Source organism: Zootoca vivipara, chromosome Z (assembly GCF_963506605.1).
Source record: "Zootoca vivipara chromosome Z, rZooViv1.1, whole genome shotgun sequence".
NCBI lineage: Eukaryota > Metazoa > Chordata > Lepidosauria > Squamata > Lacertidae > Zootoca > Zootoca vivipara.
Window position 1 is genome coordinate 11618389 of NC_083294.1, and position 24262 is coordinate 11642650.

At 47.4% G+C, this 24262-nt stretch overlaps 1 protein-coding gene and 1 non-coding gene across 5 annotated transcripts; one reads left to right on the forward strand and one right to left on the reverse strand.

Annotated features, from left to right (window-relative positions):
* The first annotated feature begins 5856 nt into the window (after nucleotides 1-5856).
* TOR4A (torsin family 4 member A) lies at nucleotides 5857-24032 on the forward strand. Of its 4 annotated transcripts, none has more exons than XM_035112848.2 (2): nucleotides 5857-6105; nucleotides 20738-24032. In XM_035112848.2, the coding sequence occupies exons 1-2, from the start codon at nucleotides 6099-6101 to the stop codon at nucleotides 22018-22020; spliced, it is 1290 nt and encodes a 429-aa protein (XP_034968739.1). In that variant the 5' UTR covers nucleotides 5857-6098; the 3' UTR covers nucleotides 22021-24032. The 4 variants fall into 4 exon arrangements, with proteins under 4 accessions (XP_034968739.1, XP_060126171.1, XP_034968741.1 ...); XM_060270188.1 differs by lacking the exon at nucleotides 5857-6105 and adding an exon at nucleotides 13339-16521 and having other exon boundaries at nucleotides 20743-24032; XM_035112850.2 differs by lacking the exon at nucleotides 5857-6105 and adding an exon at nucleotides 16457-16521.
* Nucleotides 8663-8737, reverse strand: TRNAA-CGC (transfer RNA alanine (anticodon CGC)). Its single transcript has one exon. It is a non-coding gene; the product is annotated as a tRNA-Ala (tRNA).
* Nucleotides 24033-24262: the final 230 nt, after the last annotated feature.

The window sequence follows — 24262 nt, forward strand, 5'->3', positions numbered from 1 at the left end:
GTGCATGGCTGGTACTACGCCAGGGGTCAGCAACCTTTTCCAGCCATGGGCCGGTCCACCGTCCCTCAGACCATGTGGTGGGTCGGACTATATTTTTTTGGGGGGAGGGAATGAACGAATTCCTATGCCCCACAAATAACCCAGAGATGCACTTAAATAAAAGGACACATTCTACTCATGTAAAAACACGCTGATTCCCGGACTGTCCGTGGGCCAGATTGAGAAGGCGATTGGGCCACATCCAGCCCACGGGCCTTAGGTTGCCTACCCCTGTACTGGGCCTTGTCCACACTTTCCACTGAACGCCGGTACAAGCTTAGCCTACACACATCCAAGGTACCGTGTTTCCCCTATTTTAAGACGTAGTCATTTTATAAGACGTAGCAGGATTTTTACACTTTTGCGGAATTAAGCCATACCCCGAAAATAAGCCATACCCCGAGCCACCTGGAACTGGTTGCTGCTGTTGCTGCTGCTGAAGCGCCGTGCAGCTCTCTATCCGTCCTCGCCCTCAACTGCTAATTTCTCCCTCACACACGGGCAGGGGGGGGGGAGAAGCAGGAGGAGGCACAAGCACCGCGCGCTCGGCCCTCTTTCGGCGTCGCCAGGCGAGCCGCGCTGGGAGCCTCCCCACTCTTCCCAGAACTTTTTTACACTCGAGCGCCCGGACGGGGAAACCCCTCGGTGTCGGGAGCCCTGCGGGCCCCTTCCGCGCTGCCGGAATGTTGTGGGGCCGCATGGCCCGAAGCAGAGCAGCGGCGGGTGACAAGCGGCGGCAGGAGCCGCGCCGCCGAAACGTGGGGCCGCATGGCCCAAGGCAGAGCGGCGGCGGGTGACAGGCGGCGGCAGGAGCCGCGCCGCCGAAACGTTCTGGGGCCGCATGGCCCAAGGCAGAGCTGCGGCGGGAGGCCCGCGGCCCCTTCCGCGCCACCGGGGCGACAGGTGGCGGCGGGAGCGCTGCTGGCCCCTTCTGCGCCACCGGACCGCACGGCGAGGAGGCCTGCCGCCCCAGCGCCCGGAACCGGCGGCTGCGGAGCAGAGCGCGCCGCAGCGCCGAGCCCTCAGAGCGCCCAGCAGCGCTGGGCGGAGCGCCGAGCCAGCGGCCTGGCCTCTTCCTGCCTGCCACCCCACCGCCCGGAACCAGCAAGGAAGAGGGGAAAGGGGCACCTGGGAAGGAGTCGGGAGGGCCCTTGCTGCATGAGCCATGGGCACGCGGCTCCTTCCAAGCACAGTGAACGCCGCGCCTAGCTTTGAGCAAGAGGCATGAAATGGACGCAGCGACGAGGGTGATGGCTGCGCGGGCGGTGGCCGCGTCACGTCTCCTGGTGGCCGTGGGGGCTCTCGGTGCTGCCTTGCCCGGGCCCCGCATTCCCCGGAGGCCTTCCGCCTCGCCAAGCTCGGCCGGCCTCATGCGGTGGGTGGAAGGCGCGCGGGTGGCCTGTCTAAGGCCGGGCGGGATCCCTCAGCCCTGCTCATCTTTATGCATTTACGGTATTTCGCGAAACACCCCCCTCCCAAATAAAGCAGCAGGAACCTTGGAGCGGTTGAGGGGGGGGGATGGGAGAAAGATTTTTAAAAACCAAGACAAAGGCATCACCTCTTCCTGGCCTGGCCAGGGAGGCCTGCCGCCCCACTGCCCGGAACCATAGGTACCATAAAAATATAATAAAAACAAGACATCCCCTGAAAATAAGACACCGTGTGTTTTTTTGAGGGAAAAAAGTTATAAGACGGTGTCTTAAAAAAGGGGAAACACGGTATTCCACACCGGTACACAGACTGCATTCTCATGGAATGTTACAGGTGAGTAACTGTACAAGCTTACAGTTCAACTGTTTGTCTACGCAGGCACACAAATTGTACACTCATTGAAAGTAACGTGTGAACACGCTCACACTTTTGATCACATCAGGACCCATGCTTACAGAGCTTGCTATTAGCATCAAAGTGTAGTATCTTCCTAATATGCATTTTAAAAAATAAAGTAAATAAATAGAAATACTTAACTAACTGACCAATCGAGTCGCAGATAGCTCAGCACTAACAAACATAAATCCTGTCTAAGCCCATGGCTATCACCATGTTGCAGCTGGTGGTTAGGCTGAGCTGTAAGGGGGTGGGCTGAGGTATAAAGAGATGGTTTGTTTGTTTTTTTAGTCAGGTGTAAAGGAATTAGAAGTCAGCCAGGTGTGGGGGAAATGAGATTGGCAAAGGACCTGGCAGATACGCAGGGTTGACAAGTGGAGTGAGCCCTAGCAGGATGCATGCACACATATAGCAGCACCTTCTCGGTAGCAGCACCCGCCCTGTGGAACGCCCTTCCATCAGATGTCAAGGAAGATCCCTCCTCTTCAGGGACCCGCTCTACGCATGGAGCAGGGGGGCGTGTTCGGCCCCCTGCTCTACTTATCCTGCTGCCGCGCTCAGAGCCCTGGCTGGCCAATAGGACCAGCTTGTGGGCAGGGTTACCTGCTTCAAATGAGCGCGGCAGCCTCCAGATTGCCCCTTTTCGCTGCTGCTCCGGTGGTAGGCATTGGAATATGGAGTTGTCTGGTGTGTTCGAGGACTGGTTGTGGCCATCATCCAACCCTCCTCTTATAGGGGTATCCCCTTAAGGGATCTGGCGGTCGTGGATCCCGTCCTACGCCCTGCTGGTAGCTAGGGCCATGGCACGACCCCCGGTGGCACCAGGGGGAGCTTTCAGTTGTATTTGCATCAACAGGCTCCTTCCTTGGGGTGTTAACCTGATATGACCCCCGGCTGAGCGGGGTGGAGTCACGCTTGCTAGGGAGTCCAATGCCTAAGCCAATACCTCTCACTTGCTCTAACCAATAAAGTTGTGGCCTTATTCTACCCATTAACTCAAATACCATGTTTCACTGTGTCTTTATTTCTCGTGGGGGGGGGGGTTCTCAAACTGCAAATAAGCAGCTATCTTAATTTTAAAAGACATCTGAAAGCAGCCCTGTATAGGGAAGCTTTTAATATTTAATGCTGTATTGTTTTGATATTCGATTGGGAGCTGCCCAGAGTGGCTGGGGAGACTCAGCCAGATGGGCGGGGTATAAATAAATAAATAATAATTATAGCACATCTTTCGCCATTTTGTATTGATTTGCACATACCGGTATTTTATTTAGCATTGTTTTACAACTGTATTCCCCCACCACACACACACACACACACACACACAGAGAGAGAGAGAGAGAGAGAGAGAGAAAGAGAGGTCTGTATGATAATTATGCAAATGACAGGATACACCTGCCCATTGTTGGGTCTTTCAAAGGGATTTGCATACTTCTAACTCTAGGGCTCATTTCCCTGCATAAACCGTTCATTGAACATTGGGAAGTTTGGTCGAGGAAGCCAGAGCCTGAAAGGGGCAATGACTTGGGACTGTTTTCAGCTGATGCAGCAAGAGACCCTTCCAGTGGTGAGTGACTGTGGTCTTAGGAACCGTAAAGGAGGGGAGAAGAGCTGTTCAAGGCATACCTACAGCAGCCTTTAAAACAACAACAACAACAACAAACTGGCAACCCTGTAATTATTTGCCTGGTTTGATTTTATTGTTCTACTGGGTGGCTGCTTCAGCAGACAAAAAGCTGGGATGGGGAAGGTCTGTGGCTTATTTTTTTATTTTATTATATTCATATCCTCTTCCTATCTTGCCAGGCCTTTTGCCAACCCCAAGGTCACCCAGTGAGCTTCATGGCCGAGTGGGGACTTGAGGCCTGGCCTCCCAGGTCCTCGTCTGACAGACATTCTACACCACTAGTTGCTATGAAGTTCACTTGGGTGACCTTGGGCCAGTTGCTGTCTCTCAGCCTATCCTACCTCACAGGGTTGCTGTGAGGATAAAACTGGGCAAAGAGAGAGAGAACACTGTACAACTACCTTGAGCCTTTTGGAGGAAATGTGGGAGGCCGCAGCAGGCGCTGTAACTCTCCAACAACTTGACTTTACCCCCCAAGGCATCCTCTTCCATTGTCTCTCAAGACAGACAAGTGCCAGCAACAACCTATGTTCTGGGGCTTGGATGTTTCTTGCATGAGAGTTGGTGTGGTGGCTAGACCAGGGGTAGGCCACATTCATACCACACATTTAAAGCACTCTGATAACAGGTTATGGCTTTGCCCAAAGAATCCTGGGAACTGTCGTTTGCTCTGGGTGCTGAGAGTTGTTGGGAGACCCTCGTTCCCCTCCCAGAGCTACAATTCCCAGAGTTCCCTGAGAAAAGGGATCAATTATTATACCACTCTTGAGAGCTGTAGATTCACGAGAGGTCTCCTAACAGCTCTTAAGTTCCTGCAAACTATAGTTGCCAGACGTCCCCATTTCCCGGGGACACTCCCCGGATTTACTAATCTGTCCCCAGACAAAATCCATCGGAATGTCCCCGGATTTCATTTAATGTCCCTGGATTTATATTTTAAGTGTTGTAGATTTATTAGAAGGGAATGAATGTTGCCTGATTGGTTCAACAGCACAAGACACATCATATGGGGACTTCCAGCAAGGCTAAATGGCGGGGCGCCACCACAGCGGGCAGCTCCTGAAGCCAGCCAGAGCCAATTGTACTACTAGGTTGGCTTCGGGCTGCTGAGAGTGCCGCTGCTGCCACCATTGCCAAGAGGGAACCAGGGACACCTGGCGTGTCAACTGGGGGAAAAGCTGACCACCACCCCCATGACCCAAATCAAGCAGGGAGTGAGAGTGCCCGGCCACTTGGCCCCGGAGCTGATGCAGAAAGAAGGAGGAGAGGAGAAGGAGAAGGAAGAGAGAGAAAGAGGAAGGAGAAAAAAGAGGGGAGGCCCGACCTTGCTGCGCAGCTGCCACTGCTGCTGCTGAGGAGGAGAGGTAGGAGAGCACTGGGAGGGCAAGGCCATGTGGCCGAGCCCAGACCTGACCTGAGCCTATTCCACGGCAGCTAGTGCTCCAAGAGAGCAGGCCGGGGCCCAGAGGAAGGCCGCGTGACAGAGGAGACCACAGAAGATATTTCTTCTTGTTTTTTATTTTTAAATAACTTTTTAAAATAACTTTGTTTTCTCTTTTCCAAATAAAAAGTGTCTCTGGGTTCTTTGGAAAGAATCTGGTAACCTTACTGTAAACTAAAACCATTGACTGTCCACAGTGGTATCATGGTGCTTTTTATGGTATGAATGTGGCCATGTGGTCCAAATCCCTTCAAATAGAGCAGGCATCCCCAAACTTCGGCCCTCCAGATGTTTTGGACTACAATTCCCATCATCCCTGACCACTGGTCCTCTTAGCTAGGGATCATGGGAGTTGTAGGCCAAAACATCTGGAGGGCCGCAGTTTGGGGATGCCTGAAATAGAGGATTGTCCTCTCTGTAAAAGTTGGTCATGTGGCTCATGTAATGAAGGCCTCAGGTGTTGCAGCTGGAGCACATGGCCCAAGTGGAGCAGGGCAGCCTGTCCGAACTCCTCCACCTTAATTGGAGGCCAAGCGAGAAGCTTCAGACTATCCTGTGGTGCAGGCCGCCTGGCCTACCGCCCCTTCACCTCTCTTTGACTCAAGAGGCCCATAGCGGAATGGGTGGCGACAGTGGCCTGATCTGCCTCACAAAACCAGAGTCAGGTTTCCTGTCGCAACCCAGACACAGCCAATGAATGGGTTTTTTTCCCCTTCTCTCTCTCTCTCTCTCTCTCTGTGGTGTTTATGTTTCTCTCTCTGTGTGTGTGTGTCTGAACTCTTGCAACACAGACAGGCCAGCAGCCAAACACAGCTGCACAGTGCTTTAGCGATAAGGCCTCACGAGGGTGTGAGGAGGAAGCTCAGGAGGGAGGAGGGCCCTGCTCCCATCTCTTGCTCTTCTCTCTCTCTCTCTCTCTCTCTCTCTCTCTCTCTCTCTCTCTCTCTCTCTCTCTCTCTCTGACACACACGCACATGCACGCACACACACAGAGGGGGGGGGGGCAAGGCCACATCAGCTTTGCACAAGTGGTTGCACTCTCAACCCTGCTGACAAGGCTTCCAAAAAAATGCCACATGGCTAAAGCTGGCTCCTTGGGACTGTCCCGGCTTCTTCAGAGGAGGGAAGCAAGTTCTCTGCTGGTGCAGCTCCGAAGAAGGCCCAATGCTTGGTAATGCTCTGTGTCGGTCTGTGGTGGGGCTGGGTTGGATGGGTGGAGAGGAGAGTCCAGCATTTTATTTTATTTTTGATGGGGACAGTACAGGGTTGTAAAGCTGCCGGCTGCTCCAGAAGGAAAGAAACAACCTTGTGTGTCACTGTGGCTTTTAAGAGTATCTCAGTCTGCAGAAGCAGCAACAACTTGTCTTTTCAGTGTTGGGGGTGGGGGATTATAATCACCAGGTAGTGGTCTTCAGATCAAGTTGTAGAGGAACAAAAGTCTTGTGTATAAAGTGCCGTTTGCAACCATGCAGAGAAATCAATGCTCTGAGCATACTTCTATGCTGTGAGTAACTGGCTGGCATGGAGTTTAAGAGAATTAAGTTTTTACTGGTACAGAGCTGAAAAGGGTGGCAGTGAAATGGCCCTTGCTGAATTTCTGCAACTGAAAAATGCTTTCAACTGTTAGGGGTTGTATGAGGCTGCTTTGGGTTGATATCATCTTTTTCTTCTGTAACGGCCAGAGAAAGTGTGAGGGATGTGGGACTGGGTTTGCCCAGCTGACCAGAAAGAAACAGACCTGGCCTGCATTTCACAAGTCACTTGATCTGTCTGCTAGCAAAGCCTTTCAAAACAGCTTTGCCACCTGCTAATGTATGCCAGTTGAGGTGCAGCTAAAGGCAGATGAGCAAGGTTAGCCTAAAAGCTGGCAACTCTAAGGCTGCCATTAGTTTTTTCCGAGTTGGGCTCCTGCACTTTAGTCATATGAAAAGCAGGGAAGGTCTAAGTGAAGCTTTTTCCTGGTGTGGGAAGTGCATTTGGGCTGACTTTCCCTTGCATGTACTGTACTGTGCCTGGGAGTGATCTTGTGGCTTATCAGGACATCTTTCCTTGGAAGAAGTTTGCAACTTCAATGGCAAGTCATGAATCTCTGGAAATGAGTTCTCTAGCATGTTGCGCAGCGCTCAAACGTAAGAAGATGCACTTCCTGCTTTGGAACTTCAAGGGAAATGCACATGTCAAAACAGATTATTGAAAATTCTCCGGCAGTGCACACAGCATGACCACGTTGGCGATGAATTGGTCACCCATCTGACGAACCGTTTCTCCAATTAGAGGGCTTCCAGCTAGTGTTGCCACCTTTCTGCCTATTCCTATGCCTTTAACAGATGCCTGCAATGCGATAAATTGAGCAACTGAAGTTTCCCCCATTGCTTCAGCTCCATGCTAGGAAAAGCTTCAGTTGCTCAATTTGTGCCTACAAAGCAGGAGTGGGGCCTCCAGACCTCTCTATGTGGCCCTCAAAACTATTCCAAGACCACACACCCTCTCCCTAGGCAATGCTTCACATTGACCCTGCTTCACACCTTGCCTGGGTGGCCAGTACCCTTAAACTCTGATAATGCCTCTTGCTTGTCCAGGATGGAAGATAGAGGTGTGTGTGTGTGTGTGTGTGTGTGTGTGTGTGTGTGTGAGAGAGAGAGAGAGAGAGAGAGAGAGAGAGAGAGAGAGAGAGAGAGAGAATTAGCTGACAGTGCAAAGGTAAAATCCATTGCTCCACCCACCTTTGCTCCTGGCCCTGCCTACCAACTGGTATGTGGCCCTCTGAAGGTTGTTTAGAGGGAATGTGGCCCTTGGGCTGAAAAGGTTCCCCTGCGGTTGCTGCAGTTAAAAGCACACCAGTAAAACAAGTTGGTAGCCTTACTTCCAGAGTTTGTGTGTGTCAGATGAGGTGACTCAACACATCCGACATCCACAAACCATATGAAGACTGCTGGTCGCTGTTTGCCCAGATATCAGTGGAGAACATGGTGGTGAGATAATGTTCTGCAAAGCATTCCCTGACTAGTGTGGTTGCAAGTTGATTGCAAAGACCAGATGTTTCCACATCCTGAAAAATGCTTGTGATCCTCCTTACATGAGGAAATTCTGAAGCATTCTGCCCTATTAGTCCCAGGAAACACTAACCAGGAGCCTGCAAATACTTTTGCTCCCTTCCTGTTGCCAGCCTTGCTGGAGATTTACAGCAGCAGGCAGGGGGGTGAGCACCTTCCATCAGTAGGGGCGTGAAGTGTTTCTGCTCAAGTATGAGGCCCAACAAGTTTTGCCTGCTCTTCCTGGGTCCTTGGAATGCCAGTGTTCAAAAGCAGCTACTTGAGAGCTGCTAAACCAATTTCCTGAGCTGTTTGTTTCATCCCCTCCAATCCCCACACTGATGGCTTAGGGTGATGGTGGATACCAATAAAATTAAAACTGTAAAGCTTCAGTTACAGGGATTAATAATAATAATAATAATAATTTATTATTTATACCCCGCCCATCTGGCCGGGTTCCCCCAGCCACTCTGGGCGGCTTCCAAAAAAAAACAGAAATTCTAAAATACAGAAATCCATCAAACATTAAAAGCTTCCCTAAACAGGGCTGCCTTGAGATGCCTTCTAAAGGTCTTAAGCCCCCCCCCCTCTCATGCCATTCAGACTGTTGGTCTATCTAGCTCAGTACTGTACTGTCAATGCTGACTGGCAGCAGCTCTCCAGGTTTTCAGACACAGGATCCTTCCCCGCTTTGCCTGGAGATGCCAGGGTTTGAACCTGGGACCTTCTGTGTGCGAAGCAGACGCTCTACCACTGAGCTATGGTCTTTCCCTTTAAACTTAGGAAGCTGCCTTTTATGGAGTCAAACTATTGGTCCATCTAGCTCAGGGCTGCATGCCCTGACTGGAAGTGACTTTCAAGGGTTCTGACACAAGGAGTATACCTCTGAGCTAAGTCCCTTGAAGGGCATACAGAGGAGACCTGTTGGATCAGACCAATAGCCCATCTACTCCAGAATTCTGTTCTCACAGTGGCCAACTATGCCCCATGGAAAGACTGCAAGCAGGTCCCAAGCGCAAGAGCCCTGCAGTTTTCAGCCACTGGCATTCAGAAACACACTGCCTTCGACAATGGAGGCAGAACATAGCCACCATGGCTAGTATCCATAGATGGCCTTCTCCTCCACGAATCCTCTTTTAAAGTGATCCAAGCTGAAGGTCACCACCAGGGGCAGAGGAAGAGTATCTGTGGTAGTGGTGGGCTGCCCGGGTGTCACCACTGAGGGGGGTGACAAAATGCCAGGAGGCACTCTCCGCGGGGCCCCAAACGGTCTGCCTGCTGCCTCCCTAACCCAGCTGTAGGGTGGCTGATCGGCTTGCTCTACCGCTGGTCATCACTGCCCTCCTGTGGGAGGTAGTTCCATAGTTTAATTGCGCTGTATAAAGAAGTTATTCCTTTTGCACGTCTTAAATCCTCCAATGTTCAAGCTCATCGGGTGTCCATGACTTCTAGGATTATGAGAAAGGGAGGAGCACTTCTATCTATCCACTTTCTCTGTGCCATGCATAATTTTAAACATTTCTATAATAATGTCACCTCTGAGTGCCCCATTTTTTTCTAAGCGAAGAAAGCCCCAATTGCTGAAACCTTTCCTCACTGGGGTTGTCTGTCCCAGAGAACTTAGGTAAGTTTCAGAGCAAAACCCTTGAATATCTGAGCTTGGGATACTGAGAAAAAATTGCTGTGCATCTGTTGCTAAACCACATGAAATGGTGGGTCAGCCAGATGCTTCTGGGAAGCTGACCTCTTGGGAAGCCAGACAAGGTCCAGGTCTAGCCAATTAGCCACCGTATGCTACCTTGAACATAAAAGATCCACTGTTAGCCCTTATTGCTAACAGTAACCGATAAGAGATCTTTCCTTGGTGAATTGCATAGCAGCTGCTGTTCAAGGTGACACAGATAAAATAGGGGCTTATCCACACTTACCTTTTCGTCTGCTCTTTCCAGGCACAGATCTGTGCTTTAAAGCTCTGCAGCTGAGTTCTCTCTCTCTCTTGCCCCAGAGGTTTGCCCGCAAAGCTGAAGCGCAACAAACGGCGATTCAGGTTTTCCACAAATTCAGCTTTAAAGAGTGGGTTTTCATGGGGAAAGCTCCAGAGCAGAGGTAGAGCCCTCAGACATGGAGCTTTAAAGTGCGGACTATTCCTAGAAAAGTAAGTAGAGAGCCAGTGTGGTGTAGTGATTAAGAGCGGCAGACTCGTAATCTGGGGAACCGGGTTCGTGTCTCCGCTCCTCCACATGCAGCTGCTGGGTGACCTTGGGCTAGTCACACTTCTTTGAAGTCTCTCAGCCCCACTCACCTCGCAGAGTGTTTGTTGTGGGGGGAGGAAGGGAAAGGAGAATGTTAGCTGCTTTGAGACTCCTTAGGGTACCGGTAGTAATAAAGCGGGATATCAAATCTAAACTCTTCTTCTAAGTCTGGGTAATCCCTAAGAACAGCTAAAAACATAGAGGAAAAATAATTTTAAAACTATTAAACGTTAATAAAATTAAAAGTTTCTATCAACTACCTACCTACCTACCTACCCGATCTATTAAAAACATACAAGCAATCACAACAAAAAACAGTACAGCACCAGTCCTTTCATTAAAAGCACCCTGTTCCCAAAAGCCTGTTGGAAAAAGGTCTTCTTCACCTGCTGGCAGAAGGACAATAATGAGGGAGCCAGCCTAACTTCTTTCAGGTCAGGAGGGAGTGCCAACATCTGGGAACAAGATCCTGAGTTCCTCCTGTTAAGTATAGGTTGCAAGGAGGAATAATTCCCTTTTGCTTTCTCTGGAACATGCCAACAGTCATTGGATGACCTAGGCTCAGTGGAAGCTGTTCCATTAGAGTGCATGAGATGTTCCCCCTTCCTGACTGCCATCTTATTGGCATCCCTTCCAGGGTGTGGTGGTAAGGCTGTCAGCTTCCTTCCCCTGAGTGCCAGTGTTTTCACATCTATTGGCAACCTTAACCTAATTCATGCTCTCATGGAACAATATGCAAAATGAAACGCAGCCCTCCTTCGTTCATATCTATTGGCAACCTTAACCTAATTCATGCTCTCATGGAACAATATGCAAAATGAAACGCAGCCCTCCTTCGAAATTTGCACTTCTCTGAATTTTGCAGTGCAATTTTCTGGCCAAGTAGTGTGTATAAGAATGCATATACTAGGGTAAGGTATGCATAGAAATGCATATATCAGTGAAAATAACATATGAAAGGCATTGTATTATGGGAAGTTGATTTGCAAAAATGTCTTCTCTTCTCATTTCATTTCATTTCTAGGGGTGCAAACTGATGTAGACAATGAGAGTCACATCAACACCATACATTTAAAGCAGTCTTATTCCACTTTAAGACACGTGGCTTCCCACAAAGTGTCCTAGGAATTGCAGTTTGTTGAATGTCTCCTAACAACTTTCAGCACTCTTAACAGACTACAATTCTGATGACGGGGTGAATGGGGGTTCTACAGGGTCATGGGGATTGTAGACCCTTTCCTTTTTTGGGAGCAGGGTTCCTTTGTCAACATCCTACACACCAAGCTCCTGCAAACTGATTTGCGCTGACTTATGCCTTGATGCTGCAAAGTTCTGGTGTTAATTGGGTCTAAGCAGCTAATGAATGAGTCCACTATTTGCAGCACTAAATATTTTTTGCTCAGGCAGTTTTGCGCCAGAACGTCCATTGCAAGGGGCATTGCCAAGGATGTTCTGGGATACATGAGGTCTCTGCTTTCTTCTTCTTCCTCCCACCCACCTGCCCTGCTCCATTCTTCAGAGAAGTGCTTGAAACGGGTTTCATTTGAAGGCAAATTGCTGTTACTTTGGTAAGGGACCAGGCATTTTGAAACTGGGGGATTTTCATTTCATTTCTGTGCATTTATGTCTCTATGCTGTAATTATTATTATTATTATTTTTAAATATGTATCCTGTGGGCTGCATTATTGAAACTTTTTATTATTATTATTAAAATAAATTTTATTGATTTTTTGACATATAACAACAAAACATACATCACCAACACACCAACCCTGGCATTACCTAAAATAAAAAACAAGAAACACAAATAAAAACATTAACATATCTAAACATAATAATAAAAAACCAAAAACATACATATATAGATCAAAAACCATTCATCTTTTCTGACATTGTAGGTTGACCTCCTCAGCCCCCCTTACTGTGGTTCATCTTATACTCTCTTTGGCAATTTCATAATCATCACCTTAACATTGTTTCTTTCTATCTTAAACATGTTTATACCTTTTAAATTTTACACCAAAATTCTATAATTATCATTTTCATTATATGTTACATATTTATCATCTATGACAACATAATACTCCTCTTTCCTTACATATTATATTTCTGCCTTAAACATACTTCTTCATTTAATTCACATTATAAAATTCTTAATCTGCTTTTACACTATACTAAACTAAAAATTCTCTTCCTTATACCCACACCTCTCTACTAAGAACTCCCCATCTCAGTCAGAACCATATTTCTATTATCAACCCTTCTAATCACAAGTCCCCTTTTACAGTCCTATTTCGATCCGGGTTACCCTATTACATAGCCAATTATAAACTATTTATCCCATTATTGAAACTTTTTAAAGCTGTTTTACTTTGCTCTGGGGAAAAAAAAGAAACCCATTTTCTAAGTGTGTGCTTGGTTTGCTCTCTGTGAGCTGTAATTTACTCTGTGAAAAAAACAACCATTTGCTTTCTCTGTCTTCATCTTCTCCTTGCTGGATCTCAAAAGGACATAGGCCACATTCACACCATACATTTAAAGCAGCATCATACCACATTAAGCAGTGATGGCTTCCCACTAAGAATTGTGGGAGCTGTGGTTTGTTTGGTGTGTGTTTTTTAAAAAAAGGTGCTAAGATTTGTTAGAAGACCCTAATTCCCCTCAGAGACTTACGATTCCCAGAGTTCCCTGTGAAAAGGGATTGAACATAGAACCACTCTGTGAACTGTAGCTCCGTGAGGGGATTAGGGGTTCTTCTAACATCAGTCTTAACATACTGTACTACATTTCCCAGAATTCTTCAGGGAAGCCATAACTGTTTAAAGTGGTATCATAGTTTATTAAATATATGGTAAGAATGTGACCGGGATGCAGGTGGCGCTGTGGGTTAAACCCCTGAGCCTAGGGCTTGCTGATCAGAAGGTTGGCGGTTCGAATCTCCGCAACGGGGTGAGCTCCCGTTGCTCAGTCCCAGCTCCTGCCAACCTAGCAGTGCGAAAGCATGTCAAAGTGCAAGTAGATAAATAGGTACCGCTCTGGCGGGAAGGTAAACGGCGTTTCCGTGTGCTGCCAGCGGCTTAGTCATGCTAGCACAGGCTTCCCCAAACTGCGGCCCTCCAGATGTTTTGGCCTACAACTCCCATGATCCCTAGCTAACAGGACCAGTGGTCAGGGATGATGGGAATTGTAGTCCAAAACATCCGGAGGGCCGAAGTTTGGGGATGCCTGGGCTAGCACGTCAAAATGCAAGTAGATAAATAGGAACCGCTACAGCAGGAAGGTAAACGGCATTTCCATGTGCTGCTCTGGTTTGCCAGAAGCGGCTTTGTCATGCTGGCCACATGACCTGGAAGCTGTACGCCGGCTCCCTCGGCCAATAACGCAAGATGAGTGCCGCAACCCCAGAGTCGGTCACGACTGGACCTAATGGTCAGGGGTCCCTTTACCTTTACCTTTAAGAATGTGACTACGCTGTCATCCTCAGCAGAACAAAGAGACCTGAAAGCTCATTTTTATTGTATAATCTTAGAAGGAGTGGTGATGTGACCATAGCTGGCAAGTTATCCCTTTTTTAAAGGGATTTTCCCTTATGCTGAATAGGCTTCCTCGCGAGAAAAGGGAAAACTTGGCAGCTATGGATGTGACTGTCATGAAGGGACCCTTTGCTTCTGAATTTGCCACCAGGCAACTGCTGTTAAAGTGGTATAAGAGTGCTTTAAAAGCATGGTGTGGATCCTACCTGAGAGAAATCAGAACTGACAGGTTCACCCACATCTTCGCTCATGTAAAACTCCGCCGGATGGGGACAAAACTAGATTTAGATGGCTGTGCCTGTCATTGGCTCCCTGACTTCTGCCATTGGGCAGCAGCCACCACAGCCTGGGCTTTCTAGTAATCTGAGAGAGAACTGGTTTATTTCCTGTTTGCCGCTGGCTGGAACTCCTCCTCTTGGCTGCCATGACGGACCAAACGTACAGAAAGTGCATCGTTGATTCTGTAGCGTCTGACTCATGGTTTGGGTTTATGTGGTAAGAACAGAGCCCTTGCTGGCTTCCTCAAAATATAACTACCAAAAACACTAGAAGCCCCTTTAGTTCCTTCCTGTGCAGTGTGTAGCAGGAAGAAAAAGATTAAAGGGGGTTAAACTTTAAGAACAGAGGAAGAACTCTGTAGCACTGAACTGAAAGGTCCATTGAGTAAAAGTATCCTGTTTCCTCAAACCAGGCATGGTAAGAGATATGGTCCCCGGTTGTTATTACCCGGGTCCCCTCCCAGCATCCTTCGTATTGTACATTTATAATGATTTGTGCTCATGTTGTTATCAGCTACCCCGCTTTTGATCCTGTCTGAGCCTGCAAAAGTTTTGGGGCAGACATCCTGCTTCGTTTCCTGCATGTTCCATAACTTTCTGCTGAAATTCTGTAACTTTTCATACCACAATTGTTCTGGTTTAATTTTATAAGCGTCCTGCTTCTGTTCCCCCTGTAGAACAAGAGTGCCCACCCCTCCTGGTAGCAATAATGTGGTACCATTTAGGGGGCATATCACAGAACGTGAAATGAAACAGAATGATGACCCGTCCAGTATAAACCCTCTACCAATACACTGTCACATTGCAGTGCATTGCTAAAGTCTGGAACTCCCTCCCAAAGGAGGCACTGGTAGCCACTAACTTGGAAGGCTTTAAGAGAGGCAAAATCATGGAGCACCAGACTATCAGTTGCTATTAGTCATGATGGCTATGTTCTGCCTCCATAACCAGAAGTCGTAATGCTTCTAAATACCAGTTGTTTGAAGCCGCAGGATGGGAGAGTGTTGCACTTAGGTCCTGCTTGCAGGATTCCCATTGTGTCATGAACTGGCTGGATGCAAATGAGAGGTGGGGGGCATCAGCAAGGGGTACCCCCCAGGGGAAGAAGGCTCAGAGCCAGGGGGTTGATGGTGGGATGGTGATGTGTGGTCAGAAGGAGAAGAGGGACAGAGAGCATTCCAGGCTCAGAGGCAGAAGAGGAGGGGGGGGGATGGACAAGAGGCAGCGATGAGGAAGGCCATTGAAGAATCCAGGGAGTCTCCCCCTCCTGCTGCAAGCAGCTCCCCCAAACCGACCCGGTCTCCCAGAACACGCAGAGAGATTGGTTGTGCTCAGAGGCAGTCTCTGCCCTGGAGAGGATGGAACTTAGGCAGCTGTGGGAAGGCAGGGACCTTCAGTCCTGACAGCTGCCTCATTGGGGCAACACATACGGGGAAGAGTTGGTAGGATTACTGGCCTGCACTGTTTTGGTTGCTTTGAATAAAGAGTTAACTTTACTGAGACCATCTGACCTACGCTTAACTCTGGTTCCTGATACACTGGGACATCTGGTTGGCCAACATGAGAATGGAATGATGATGATGATGATTATCTTAATGTTTTTATACAGCTCTGCTTATGTTCTTATGCTTCAAGCCAGGTATGGGGAACCCTTGGCCCTCCAAATGTTGCTGAACTACAACTCCCACCATTGTTTGCTACTGGCCATGTTTGATGGGACTTAAGAGAGTTGTAGTTCAACAACATCTGGTGGGCCAAAAGTTCCCCACTCCTGGAATGAGTTATATTCAGAGTAAACCCTTTGTCCATTAGCTTCAATGCGGCCTGTAATGAGTTTGTACAAAAGATCCCAGGTTCAGTTCCTGAAATTTTCAGTTAACAGGAAAAGACCCCTTGTCTTAAAATTCTGGAGAGCCATTGCCATTCACCGTAGACAATGCTGAGCTAGGTAGAGCGATGGTCTGACTTGGCAAAGGCAGCTTTCTATGTTACCTATATATAAGGCTGGCCCACCTGCTTGCCTTCTTTCTTATAACCAATCAGGTGGTGGTGCTGCCTGTCATTGGCTCTTTCTCCACCTAATGTTCATCTCCCTGCCTCCTGCCCTACAGCGGAGGCTGGTCTATTAGGGTGAATGGGTAACTGCCCCACCAACCTCAGTCAGCATTCACTCGGCAGCCTTCTTACAGCCAGTCCAGAGGGTTGGTCCTGCCTGTCACCTTCCTCTTCCTTATTGTCATCATTGCCCTTGTAGAACTCAGCAGGGAGGAGGAGGATGGGGCCTAAGATAAAGTGGCTTGGCTCTGCCTGTCATTGGCTGTGCCTCCACCTATCATGGGATCTGGCTCCACCTACTGTTGCCCCCCCTTCCTCCTGCCCTTCCAGCCCCTATGTGTACCAGCCACCACTGCTATTTCCTCGGGAGATTGCAAGTGACTGGAAATGGCAGGGAAGCAGAGCTCAGGTGAACGTTAAGAGAACTGTCCTGACGGTAAGAGCTGTTTGACGATAGAACAGCCTCCCTCAGGAGGTGGTGGTTTCCTCTTTGCTGTAGGTGTTTGAAACAGCTTCTTGGGTGCCTCACCTGTCAGGGATCCTGCAGTCGCCTCCTGCATTTCAGATCTTGTACCTAGTAGCTGGTTGGATTGGGTGATTTCTAAGGTCCCTTCCACCAACTCGGTGACTTGCTGGTCTCTAGAAGTTAATTACAGAGATTGGAAAATGGATGCCTCTCCTTTGCTGCATGCTTGATCTAGGCAGCGCCCATCCTGCTGTTTTGCATCCTGCTGTCACTGCTGGGTCAAATGTATTTTTCTAGTAGAAGTTTAACCCAAAGAACAATTGGCCTCTTGGCACTGAAATCCGTGCTGATGAGTGAATGAATGCGGCCTGGTGGTGGGATGGGCCTGCCTGCTACCCTCCTGATAGCTTCTCCCTGGGTCTGGCAGAGCTTCTCCCTATTGTCTATAGAGGCTTGTTTTCATATTCCCATCCTGCTTCTCAAGTTCAAAAGTGCCAATGGAATTTATAACATTCCACAATCCAAACTGTCCATTATATATATGCACACAGTTCTAAAACTAGGAATGAAGGCTGGGTTATGCATACTCGGGAAATTCGTCCATCTAACTAGTTTATTCTAATTATCATTCGTACTATTTTTTCCCCACCCACTCCACAAAGTCTTCTTCATGGAACAGCTCTGCATTTAACATGCAGGATTTCTTTACTCCCCCCCCCTATAAAATTGCAGGATTTCGACTGCATATATAGTTGAAATTGCACAAGTTAAATGTGCATAAAATGCAATCCTTCCTGCTTATATCCATAGCTGTCTTTATTTACTCTACTGGATCTAATAAAGAGAAAGAAGTGGGGGGAGATAAATAAATAACACTTTGGGGACAAACTGAACCTAATAACTTTGGGGATGAGTGGCATTTTGAATAGGTGGTGGGTTTCTGACTGAGCCAGCCAGGGGTGTACCCAGGATCAAAACTAGGGGGGCAAGCGATGGTCGTTCAGGTTGTGACATTTCAGCACGGAAAAGGTGAATGAAACCAAAATTTTAAGAAACTTATATATCATTATAGCAGTGCTTTGTTACAGTAGTTATTACAATTATTTGCTTGAAAATTTTTAATTTTTATTCTAGTTACATGTCTTATACTAATATCATTTTTCTTGGGTTCGAAGAAAATTTGTTCAAAACTTTCGTTTCAATCCAGTCCTGATTTTCCTTGAAGAAATTCTGATGGACGCTCATCAAACACAACCCAGTCAGTCTGTCCTCTCCCATTATACTTCTGAGCCAGGTCTTTACCCTTTAAAATTTAATATTCTACAGAAATTACTTAACTTACCTTTTTGGAACCAGTTTCTTATATCCATTTAGGCAGCCTCGATGTCTTCTAAATGTAAATAAGAAGGTAAACTAATAGCGGGCGGCTCAGTTTAGTGACGCGGAACTCACTAGACCCTTCTAGAAGATTCCCTCTTCTCTCTGCTAGAGCCCGCTAGAGACCTCTCCCTCCCTTGAATCCCAATGGCTGGCTGACATAGATTCCTCTACCAGTCAGTAGGTGGCTCTTGATACTTCTCGATTTTTACACCATTTCAGTGTGGTAAACAACTGATTATTCACCATCGCCCTACCTAATTTTGTTTTGTTTCATCACTTTATAACCATTTAATATATATTTTTTGCTTCTAGGGGGGCAGCTGCCCCCCTGCCCCTCGCTGGGTACGCCCATGGAGCCAGCTGATCCTGGCCTAGCTGGATGAAGTTGCCCATCCCAGGTCAGCCAACTGAGCTGAGGCCAGGATAAGTCTCGAAAAAGGGGTGTTCTACGGGTGTGATGGGGTGTGTTGTAGGTTGGTGCAGGAGGAGACATAGCCCTGTTCCAAACATGCTCAGATTGGTCATGTGACCTGGTAACCCAGTGGGAGTTCCCTGGTACAAAGGGGTGTAAGTCAAAGTGTATTTTAAAGACGTTCCCTCCACCCCTGGAGGGTTCAGGTGTCCCTAGCCCTGCTTCTTAATGGAGTTTTGAATCAGGGTTAGATACACTGGCATGATTTACCCCAGCATAGATTAAGTTGGCTTCCTTTAGTTTGGATTGCTCTAAAAGGTAAAGGTAAAGGGACCCCAGTCGCGGTTGACTCTGGGGTTGTGGCGCTCATCTCGCTTTCCTGGCCGAGGGAGCTGGCGTACAGCTTCCGGGTCAGGTGGCCAGCATGACTAAGCCGCTTCTGGTGAACCAGTGCAGTGCAGTGCACGGAAACGCCGTTTACCTTCCCCCTGGAGCGGTCCCTATTTATCTACTTGCACTTTGACATGCTTTCGAACTGCTAGGTTGGCAGGAGCTAGAACTGAACAATAGGAGCTCACCCTGTCGCAGGGATTCAAACTGCCGACCTTCTGATCGGCAAGCCCTAGGCTCTGTGGATTAACCCACAGTGCCACCCACAATTGCGCTACCCATCAACAAATCAATGGTTATTGAAGTGATTCATCACTGAACTTCATGAAGTTGAAATAAAATAAAAAAATTCCTTCCAGTAGCACCTTAGAGACCAACTCGGCTACCTATCTGTAACTACTTCATGAAGTTGTTAAAATTAATGGCATTGTTATTTTCTAACTGAAGAAGTGTGCATGCACATGAAAGCTTATACTGAGAACAAACTTAGTTGGTCTCTAAGGTGCTACTGGACAATATATACACACACACACACACACACACACACACACACACACACATACATTGTTATTTGTTAGTCATTTAAAAACAGTGAGTTGGGCCATCTACTGAATGTCCTTTATCTTCCTGTCTGCTACATGTTAATGCTTCAGAGTCAGGCTGAATATGAAAGGTTTTGTGGTTCAGCGGATCCATGCTTTTACATTGCAATATTATTATTATTTTTAAAAAATTAATGAATCCTATTTTGCAGTCTGCTGTTAAAAGCCGACAGGAGTATGTGTTTTGAAAGGCAGTAGCCTCTAGATGGCACTGCTGTCCAAGAAAAGGGGATTGCTTTTGACTTAAAAAAAAACACAAGCCCAAAAAACTTACATACTGGTTTATCTAGTCTGGTTTTGTGAAACAGATACTTACGTGGGGAGTACGTACTTTTAAAAGGGGGTTAAGAGACACACAAAGTGTGGTGCTGATGGTAACGAACTCTTCTGTTGGTTATCTCTTCCATGCATTTTCTCAAATTCCTCTGGTAAACCAACAAGTCGTGCCCCTCCCCCACCTGACATTTGGAAGTAGACTGTCCCTGGACCTGGAGGTTCCAATTACTGTCACGCAGGGTCAGTGCCACACTCTTTTGGGGAAGGGGGCTTGGCACAGTGCCACCTGGACCCACCCACAGGCAGGACACAGTGTTGCTTAAGAGGGCCACCACATGCCTTTTTCTTTGCTCACTAATGAAAAGAATTTGGGGCCCAGTGAATGATGGTGCAGCTGGATTGGGCTGGTTAGGAGCTCTTCCAAGCCCCTGGAGCCCTTGACTAGTGCCCAACTAGACCGACGGCTGGCACCAGGCCTGCCAGTATAGTTAAGTTATATTTATATATGTAGAATTGTGTCTAAGTGTTGTTTTTAAATATGGAATTGTTTTTACTGGATTTATACGTGGAGCTGTTTTCTTGTCTTATTGCTGTATTTGTTTTATAATTGTACAGTGGCGCCTCGCTAGACGAATGCCCTGTAAGACGAATTTTTCGCTTAACGAAGAGATTTTTCGAGCGGAGGTTGCCTCGCTAGATGAATTCATTTTGTGAAAAATTCGTCTAGCGAATCGAGGTTTCCCATAGGAATGCATTGAAATTCAATTAATGCGTTCCTATGGGCAAAAATAAATAAATGAAAAATCAATGCATTCCTATGGGATTTGCTAGACGAATTCTTCGCAAAACGAATTGACTCACAGAACGAATTAAATTTGTCTTGCGAGGCACCACTGTATATTCTAATGTTACAATGTGCCCTGGGACCTTATGGTACAGGTCGAGTAAGAAATCTAATAAAATAGATAAGATTTCTGCTGATAGGAGATTTCTCTTCTACAAATGTGTCCGACTCAGCTCCCTCTCCTCTCACAAGAACCCTGTGGCATTTTGATACGGGAAGTAAAACACTGTACCATGCTGCCTTTCCTGCTGTGTTCTTATGCTTCTTTTTCTTCTCCTGTAGAGAAGATAGGAAAGCGAGACCCACTGCAAGAGCTCACAATGGAGGGCCGGAAGCAGGCTTTGAAAAGCCCCCAGAAGCTCTCTCTGCTCTCGTCCCCAGTGCGGGCTGCCATTCGCCTGCGGAGGACAGCTCATGCCTTTAAGAAGAACTTCCTGCCTGGGGACTCCAAAGCGAAGCTTCTCCAGAGGCAGGTCTCCTTGGGGAGGGCCAGGCTGGGCAGTGCCTCCGCCTCCCTCTTGAGCCAAGCGAGCTTTGAGAGTTCTCAGTACTTCACTTTTGATACCTCGGTGCAGGAGCCCTCAACAAGATCCAGCAAGCGGAAGAAGAGGTGCAAGAACCCCAGAGTATTGTACCCAGGAAACTCCAGGAAATACCTCCCTGCCGAGCACAAGAGCAAAGCCAAGAGGTGCCTCCTGTTGCTCGTCGGAATTGTCTGCTTCCAGATCCTGAATGCCATTGAGAATTTGGACGATAACCTCCTGAAATATGACCTGGATGGTCTGGAGAAGACAATGCACCGGGAGGTTTTTGGGCAGGCCTTAGCCATCGAGAGCATTGTGGCATTGCTCAAGGACTACCTGGCCACCCACATACACAACAAACCACTGGTCATCTCCTTCAATGGCCCAAGCGGGGTTGGGAAGAGCCACGTCGGTTGGCTGCTAGCCAAACATTTCAGGTCAGTCATGGGGCAGAGCTCTGTGCTCCATTACTTTGCCATGTACCACTGCCCGGACAGCGCTTCCACATCAGCCTGCCAGCAAGATTTATCTAAGACGATCAGCGAGATGGTCACCCAAGCCGAAATTGAAGAGAAGATCCCCGTGTTTATCCTGGACGAGGTGGAGTTCATGACTACGGCCTTGCTGGAAACACTGGGTGGGTTCTTTCAGACAAACCAAACCAACGAGTTCCTCAATGCTGTGTACATCCTGATAAGCAACCTGGGGGGTAACGAGGTTGTCAATGTTCTCCTTCAGAATGCCTCTAGCGACCTACTCCTGCAGCCCCAGAGGAAGGTGGAGTTGCTGCAGGCTGCTCTCCGTCCTGTCCTTGACCAAGTCCACCCTCTTTGGATGTTGGCGGAGATCGTTCCCTTCGTCTTGCTGGAGAAGAGCCACATCTTGAGTTGCTTCTATGAGGAGATGATGAGCGAAGGCCTTTATCCCGATCCGAGCCACGTGGAGAGCTTAGCCAGCCAGCTCAACTATTACACTCAAGGGGGCCAACAGTATGCCATCACCGGTTGTAAGCAAGTTGTAGCCAAGGTGAATCTACTGTAAAGGAGAAGTGGGAACCTCTGACAAAAGTGCTGCCTCATTATGGAAGGGTGAACTGCAGGGGTCGAGAACTTTCAGCCCATGGGCCAAAAGCAGCCTTCCAGGCTCCATTATCCCTCACATGTACTGGGTTGACCAATGTCTAGACTTGTTTGCAAATGAATAGGGATGAGAGCAACACGGCTTTTGGTCGCCAGAATGTACAACTAGGAATCTAGGAAGCGAAGGACTTACACTTGAGCTTGCTTTTTTCCTCTTCCCTCCCATTTCTTTTTTTTAACCTCACGTGTCGTGTCTTTTTAGATTGTGAGCCTGACAGCAAAGGACTGCTTTAGTACTGATATTGTGAACTGCTCTGAGACCTCTTTCTTTCTTTCTTTCTTTCTTTCTTTCTTTCTTTCTTTCTTTCTTTCTTTCTTTCTTTCTTTCTTTCTCTAAAAGGTGGGGTGTGGATGCCATGTATAAATAAATATGTCTTTGGGGAGAGGGATGATTTTTCAACCACTTTAAACAGTCTTATCAAATGACACTCCCAGGACTTTTTGGGGGAAGCCATGACTGTTTAAAGTGATATGATACTGCTTGAAGTGTATAATGTGGATGGAGCCTGAGGCATTACTGGAGTTAAAGGAAAGGCATAACTCTCAGGGTGTTAATGTGAAGCAAGGCCAGTGAGAGGTGTGGCCAGGGGAGAGTTCTGAGGGCCAGGTAGAGAGGACATGAGGGCCACATTTGGTCCTCAGGCCCTGAGGTTCACCATCCCTGCTATAAATGCTTTTGAATCATGCTTTTTCCCTTGAAGGGGCACCAGCAAGTTTCCAGTCTTGAACTGGTGGCTCCCAAGGGTTGAAACAGAAGAAAGCCTCTTTGAGTGATGGTTAAAAGAGAAAATCTTACACAATTACGAGGAGAAACAAAGATTAGAATATAACTGCATTTAATCCTGATGGTTTTAAATAAAAGTTGCCTCCAGATGGAGGTTTCATATTGTAAACAGGTCATTCAGATATTGCGAATACCGTAAGTTGTCGGCATTTTTTTTTTAAAAGACTTACTGGATTTGCAGCCTCTAAATCTGGATTAAATGGGATGGCAGGATACAAGCTGGCATTTTGTTGCGGATGTTGTCATGTGGATGCTAGATAAAGCCAGAATGGATGAGGAGCACCGATCCTATCTGGAAGCCCCCAAGTTCTTTGCTGTTCCGTAACATTGTCAATTTATAAAGCAGCGACGTTTTCTCGAAAACACGGTCAAAAATTAAATTAAAAAGTTGGAAAAAATGTCAATCTAATCATATTATCAGTACTGTATTTATTTTGGTTTATTAGTATTCTTTGATAAAGAAGCAGCAAAAATGGGTTGTAGTCAAGGCTATTTGGAGCAGACACATTGAAATGCATGAATGTGACCCGTTAACACTTCTGCTTGTCCCAGCTCTTCCCCTGGGAAAACCCACTCTTTACCAAATTGACACCAAATTGGGAGGGGTGGCTAATACCCCAGAGGACAGGATCACACTTCAAAACGACCTTAACAGATTAGACAACTGGGCCAAAGCAAACAAGATGAATTTTAACAAAGAGAAATGTAAAGTACTACACTTGGGCAAAAAAATTGAAAGGCACAAATACAGGATGGGAGACACCTGGCTTGAGAGCAGTACATATGAAAAGGATCTAGGAGTCTTGGTAGACCACAAACTTGACATGAGCCAACAGTTTGATGCAGCAGCAAAAAAAGCCAATGCAATTCTGGGCTGCATCAATAGGAGTATAGCATCTAGATCAAGGGAAGTAATAGTACCGGTACCACTGTATTCTGCTCTGGTCAGACCTCACCTGGAGTACTGTGTCCAGTTCTGGGCACCACAGTTCAAGAATGATACTGACAAGCTTGAATGTGTCCAGAAGAGGGCAACCAAAATGATCAAAGGCCTGGAAACGATGCCTTATGAGGAACGGCTTAGGGAGCTGGGTATGTTTAGCCTGGAGAAGAGAAGGTTAAGGGGTGATATGATAGCCATGTTCAAATATATCAAAGGATGTCATATAGAGGAGGGAGAAAGGTTGTTTTCTGCTGCTCCAGAGAAGCGGACATGGAGCAATGGATTCAAACTACAAGAAATAAGATTCCACCTAAACATTAGGGAGAACTTCCTGACTGTAAGAGCTGTTTGGCAGTGGAATTTGCTACCAAGGAGTGTGGTGGAGTCTCCTTCTTTGGAGCTCTTTAAGCATAGGCT